General features: G+C 32.8%; 1 protein-coding gene across 1 annotated transcript in view; it reads left to right on the top strand.

The window, feature by feature from the left end:
* Positions 1-6,894, top strand: part of ASB17 (ankyrin repeat and SOCS box containing 17) — a 16,485-nt gene extending 9,591 nt beyond the window's left edge. The window contains exons 2-3 of the mRNA XM_017851593.1: positions 4,279-4,558; positions 6,609-6,894. Of these exons, the coding sequence (XP_017707082.1) occupies positions 4,279-4,558; positions 6,609-6,815 (487 nt within the window). The 3' untranslated portion in view covers positions 6,816-6,894. The remainder of the gene's footprint in view (positions 1-4,278; positions 4,559-6,608) is intronic.
* Positions 6,895-7,095: the final 201 nt, after the last annotated feature.

Below are 7,095 nucleotides of genomic sequence, written 5' to 3'. Positions count from 1 at the left end.
AAAAAAAAAAAAAAAAAACCCTCCAGTGACTTGTCATTTTGGTTTAGAGTAAAAGGTGAGGTTCTTACAGTGATTCTTAAGGCTCTAAATAACGTGGCATCCCATTACCTCTGCCCTCTTTCAGCCACACTGGTTCCCTTATTCTTCCTTCATCACGCCAGGCACACTGTCCCGCGATAGGGCCCTGAAATATCCAAATGCTTAACTTCCTCACCTCCTTCTGGTCTTTGTTCAAATGCCACTTTTCAATGATGTACTCTTCCATCATCTTATTTAATATTTAAAGATGCCCTGACTGTACCCGCCCACAGCATATCCATATTTCTTATTCTGCTCGACTTATTCTTTTTTCCAAGCACTCATCACCTTCTAACATAAAATGTGCTTGTTTACTATGTTCATGCTATATTGTTGTTAATCACTGTAATATAAGCAAGAGAGTAGGGATCTTCATTTTGTTTCCTGATATATCCCAAGCACCTAAAACAGTTCCTGGCATATAGTATGCATTCAATATTTGTTGAAATAAATAAATGGACAGGGACTGAAGTTATGATCATAAATGAAATTGCCTGGGAACAGTCAAATAAAATTGGTCTAAAGGCCATGCATATTTACTTAGATGTCGAGGGCAGAGGAAGAGGAGCCAGTGAAAGACAGTTGAGGAGAAATAGCCAAAGAGATAAATGGGTAACTTGGAGAGACTAGCCCAACTGAGTAAAAGGAAAACATAGTTTTAAGAAAGACAACTGTGTGAAATATCACACACACAAAATTATTCTGGAGAAGCACCTATCAAATTTTTCAGTTAGAAATTGAAGGAGAATGAGAAGGGAAAATATTAGAAATAATTATAGCTAAAAACTGAATCATTCTCTGCATGTCTATATGGAAATATTATGCCCCATTTCATAAGCATTATGACAGGTTTTCAGATACCAAGGGTTCAGTTCATTAACCTCACATTTAAAAACTAATTCTTGCTTTGCTTGCTATACTTCATCCATATAAGTACTGCTATAATTAACTGTCAGTACAGATTAAGCAAATTCTGGTTTACAGTAACATACTCTTTAAACATGAGGATTAATGATATGTCATTTGGGTACAGATTAGACTTTTAAATCTCATTTTAAAACTATTTGAGTTTTAGTCATGTTTTCAACATTTTTCAGTATTCATTCAGTATCTGCTAAAGGTAATGTCAATCTTAATATCTTAGAATCAACTAATATCTCAAAATCTTAATAATGACCACTTATGGTATATTTTGCCTCTGAGTCTCCAGAATTCCCATACTTATAAGGTTCTTAAGTCAAATATTTTCTTAAGAACAAGCAAGATGAATACATTAAATTGCCTTTGAAAAGTTTAAGTGATTACACATCAACAAAAATCTTGTTAGGCCTGAAAGCTACAGGATAAATTTAAGGAATTTTTTACTATCACATATATAGTCAAAATTTTCAGTAAAAAAAGTTCAATGAACAAATATTTGAGTGCCTAATATGGGCCAAGCATTGTTCTAGGCACTTAAATATGTAGTAGTCAACTAAGATGAAATTACTGTCTTTTAGGAGCTTACACTTTGGTAAATTGTTCTGCTTATCCATTTATTTTGAAGATGAGAAAATGAAAGTTTAGAGGTGTTAAATAAGTTTTCCAAAAGATACAAATTTAATGTGGGTAGGTACAAAGTGCCCTGAGGAGTGTGAGATATATCCGGATAATCAAAGAAGACTTCACGAAAGAGTTTATTAGACAAGGTCTCATAAAGATGAGTTAGACTTATCGCAGAATTGGGGGGAAAAAAAAAGGCGGGGGAGAAGAACATATACAAAGCAAAGAAATGGGAAAGACCTGGATGCAGTGGCAGTTTGGGAAACTGCTTACTAATGATAGGTAACATAGATATGTAGTTTAGAAGTTCTCCATGTGTTGGAAGTATTTGTAAAAAAGATGAGATGCCCAGGACATTATTGGTCTGGAGATGATTCCACAAGAGAGAGAGGAAATAATACATATCCACAGTCATACATATGTACATACATATATATCCTCTCTCTCTTTCTATATGTGTGTGCATGTGTGTATATATATGTATATGTATGTATAGTGCCAGTGACAGAGTTATGACAAAAACCTACATCTTGATTTCTAAAATGCTACTTTGCACTACACTATTTTTTAAATTACAAAATCCTGGCATTTCAGAGTTTGGTGAAGCTTTGGAGATAAACTAGTTGGTCCAGTGACTTTCCAACTACACTTTTTGGAGACCTGAACGACGAACTAGTAGGGGTAAGGGCTCTAGGACTTCCACCAGAAAATCTCTTTTTTCTTAGTTTTGTCAGATTCTTCAAAAACAACTTGAAAAAAGCTCATCTATTACAAAACATTTATCTTCTATAGCTAGTTCTGGTATAGCAATCCTCCAATGCTGGTTTATGTTTGTGCCTAAAACATTCTTTCGAATCTTTTTATTGGAAAACACCTACTAATCTTTCAAATCTTAGTTTCTGGATAACCTATAGGAAATGGCTATTTCAGATAGAGTTAAGTACCTCTCCTCAGTGCTTCTATAGTACCCTGAGCATGCTTCTATCATTGTAATTATCACTTTGTATTGTATTTATACAATTTCTTGTGTTTTCCTTACTAGATGGTAATAGTCAAGAACTGTATCTTTCATCTCTGTGTATCTACTCCTTAGTACACTCTAGGCAAGCAAGTGTTAAACAAATTAGGTAATGAAGGAATGAGCAAATGAGTACATAAATGCTTGTGGAAACGGATGTAAAGAGGCCAACTTGCCCAACAATCACACAGCCAATTCAGAGTCAAACCTTGGAACCTAGAACACTTGTCTCTACTGTTTATACCATTATACCATGCTGCCTCCCATTTTACCTAAGTACTATATATGCAGTCTTAAAGTTCCCCTTTTTGCATAAGACTTTCCTTGCTCTGAGTAGTTGCCTAAAACCAGCATTTATGCTTCGTGTGCTGCCCTGCAGTATTTTATTAGGCCAGTCAAGAGAATTCCACAGAAAAAAATCATTAATAAAATTTCCCTTTCATTAGCCTAAAAACTATATTACTTGGTAAAATTACAGCTTGCTAACATAAAATCCCTTGTGGTCAACGACACTACAACAATATTTACTCTGACCAAAATAACAGCATAAAAGTCTATTAAATCAAACAACTGCAAGAAGTATATACCATTTTTTAAAATGAAGTTTTCATTTCCATCATAAAGGAAGAGAAATTTTTAAGTCTAGCCATCATGTGACACTCTAGGGAAAACAAGATTTCAGAGCAGACTCAAAATTTTACTCAAGAAGAAAAATTCTGCCCTTGAGGGACCTGATATGGTTCTCATAATTTACATTTCCTAAGCCCAACCAACTCTAATTTTATTAGAATGAAAAACATAGAATTAAGATAGTTGTATTTATTCCTTTCCTAATCTCCAAACTCAATTCAAGCTCATGTCTGGTACATGATCAAGAAGAACAAAAACAAAAAGATATGCAAATGACCACATAATTCTTTCTATTAATAAAGTTAAATCAAAAAATTCTGTCTTTCTTTTCCATTTTATTTTTTCCAGAGCTACATCAGTTTTGTAATACTGTCCTAAGCAGTATAGATTTCTCAACTAGAATTGCTATGACTAAAAGTAAACACTTTACATATATTATAAATTGGTTTTGTTTATTTTTACAATGTAAATGGGGTTTAAGTGTTTGGTAGGAGTTTTCTTTTAACTTTCAGTTTGGTCTAGATTCATAGAGTGGAAAACTCCTTTTAAGAAATATATAGGCTGGGGGCAGGGGCTCACGCCTGTAATCCCAGCACTTGGGGAGGCTGAGGCAGGCAGATCACCTGAGGTTGGGAGTTTGAGACCAGACTGACCAACATGGAGAAACGCTGTCTCTACTAAAAATACAAAATGAGCTGGGCATGGTTGCATATGCCTGTAATCCCAGCTACTCAAGAGGCTGAGGCAGGAGAATCGCTTGAACCCAGGAGGCAGAGGTTGAGATGAGCGGAGATCATGCCATTGCACTGCAGCCTGAGCAACAAGAGGGAAACTCCATCTCAAAAAAAAAAAAAAAAAAAAAAAAAAAAAAAAAAGAAACATATAAAGTTACATTTAAGACATTTAACACTTAAGATAATACTATTATTTTCCCATTGCTAGAAAGATAAAGTATTTATCACATTTCTTAATTCTATATCCAATGAGTTTTTATTTTGTTTAATTCACAGAACTTTCACACCAGTATACTGTCCAAGTCCATTAAGTGGCATCACACCTCTCTTTTATGTAGCTCAGACAAGACAGTCTAATATCTTCAAAATACTACTGCAATATGGAATCTTAGAAAGAGAAAAAAACCCTATCAACATTGTCTTAACGATAGTACTCTACCCTTCAAGAGTAAGAGTAATGGTTGATCGTGAATTGGCTGACATCCATGAAGATGCCAAAACATGTTTGGTACTATGTTCCAGAGTGCTTTCTGTCATTTCAGTCAAGGAAATAAAGGTAAGAAAACTACTTAAAAAAAAAAAATGGGCTCAAATATTAGTGAATCTTAAGATTAAACTGTAAAGGAAAGAATACAGTTAATTTTTAATTTACAGAATATGTCCAGTGACAGATCATTGAATATATATTAATAAAATAATAGGGAAAATCTCAAACAGTCCTTTACTTCTTATGTTTTTAGAAATATGAAAGAAAATTAAATTGTATGTATAGTCCATTTTAGTATTAAGTAGATATATATTATATCCTAATTATATTTTTAAAACTGTTTAAGATGTCTTTGTCCTTTAAAAACTAAATAAAAAAATTTAACAGATCTCCTTTCCAACAGAATATTTCAAAATAAGGGTTACATTTCTCCCCACAAGTACAATCATATGTAAAAAAACAGATTTCTTCCATTCAAGTTCTCAAAGCAACATCAAGTATTATAAAAATATAAATAAAGGCTTAAAATATTTGTTCAAGTGAAAATATCTATCCCTCAGAAATGTGGAGACCTTCTTAATAATAAGGTTTCTGGAATAAATTAAATTTAGAGAAAACAATTAACAGCATATAGGGTACCCTGTCAAAATGAACTGCAAGTTTCAGCATCAAATTGAATTATGCCCATTAGTAGCAAGAAATAAGTCCATTTAATAGAGAGAAAGCTACCACTATAAATTTAAACCAATAAAATCAACAAGGAATCCAGTAGTTCCCCTAATCTTTAATGGTGTGACTTCAGAAATAAACTCGTAAGAGATATAACTCTACTATTTTTTCCTTTAATGCCTCAGCAGCGAATATGAATACCTGAGACAACTGTAAGCAAAGCAAATTTATCAAATTATTTTGGCAGCCCATTTTTAAAACAATTTTTTTTTTTGCATTTTCAGAAACTTGCTTGTTCTTGGTCCAGTATTAATTCTGCATAATTGTTACAGAACATATCAATTCTCAACCAGTTCCATGAATGCTGTTCCTGAGATACAACCCTAGTAGAAAAGCACTAGGATAGAGTGAGTTTACCAAAATCATCTGCCTAAGTGGCGAAAAATTTATAGCTGGGTTCCAATCAATTACAGTTTAATAAAGTAAAATAGCATTGAGCAAGAAGATAAAGAATAGCATTAAAACTGCTTAACGAACACTTTAAATGCCTCTGTTCTGCATTTCCACACTTCTCAGTAGGTTTCCCTATCGCAGCACATATATTTTATTATAAATATATGTTTACATATTTCTACCTCTACACCAGGAGTCTTGTAAGCACAGAGGCTGTGTCTGTTTTACCTACCCTAGCAATTATCTCAAGCACCTATCACAATGCTAAGCATATATTCTTTAATAGTTAAATAATTGAATAATGAATGCATTATATATGTAATAGATAAACAATAGTATCATGTAGCCTGTGGAGTATATGTTCTAGCAGAGAATATTTCTGTAATACAGCAATGTTTTTTCCTCCTAAGTCAATCTATTAACATTTTAACCTAAGATTAAATATTGTAAAAGATGCCTTTCTAAATCTTTAAAAGACATCTTTTCATTTGGACAGGCCTCCTGTCAGACTTTCTTGTGTAGGAAGCATTACTCTACAATGGTTGATATCACCTCGGAAACTTTTAGGACTTAATTGTCTGTGTCCAACTCCAGACTAGTTGAATCAGAATTTGTGGAGTAGGACCTGAGCACTGGTATTTTTTACAGTCTCCCAGATAACTCTATATGGCAAAGTTGACCATAACCACTCTTCAGGAAGAAGTTGATAAAATATAAGTACAATCCAACTAAAATTAAAAACTTGATTGGATTCATAGTTGTAAAAAAATTTTGCCTTGTGTCCTTAGACATATAGATTTTTTAAAGTTTATCCTTGTGAAAAAAAAAATGGGAATAAAATACTTGCCTCAAGTAAAAATGCTTTGGAAAAAAAGTTATAAGGGTTTTATAAATTGATGGTCTATTTTCTAAATTTAAATTAAAAACAAGTGTTAATAATTTGGACCAATCCAAATTACAAAACATTACAAAAGTAAAATATTTTGCTTTTCTTCAGACACAGCTGAGTTTAGGAAGACGTCCAATTATTTCAAATTGGTTTGATTACATTCCTTCAACAAGATACAAAGATCCATGTGAACTATTACATCTTTGCAGACTAACCATCAGGAATCAACTATTAACCAACAATATGCTACCAGATGGAATATTTTCACTTCTAATTCCTGCTCGTCTACAAAACTATCTGAATTTAGAAATCTAACATACGTCAATGTCCTCAGTTCCTTAACAATGCTTACCAATGTATGGCTTAGAAGTTAATAAAAATTAACTTCATGTAAGTTTTTATTGCATTGAACATTCATTTAGAAAATATATTTTCATACAACACCTTAATTGGATCACCTTTTAATCATTATGTGACTCTGCCCATTACCGTCTATAAATGTAATAAATTATATGCATTTTACACAACGAAAAATGAACTATTTTGATCCAAATTACACAAAAATGAAAATATCAGTTCAATCTGTATGTTCTTT

This window comes from Rhinopithecus bieti, unplaced genomic scaffold (genome assembly GCF_001698545.2).
Source record: "Rhinopithecus bieti isolate Rb0 unplaced genomic scaffold, ASM169854v2 scaffold_34297, whole genome shotgun sequence".
Taxonomy (NCBI): domain Eukaryota; kingdom Metazoa; phylum Chordata; class Mammalia; order Primates; family Cercopithecidae; genus Rhinopithecus; species Rhinopithecus bieti.
Note: the sequence above shows the minus strand (reverse complement) of the source record. Positions and strands in the feature narration are given on the sequence as shown.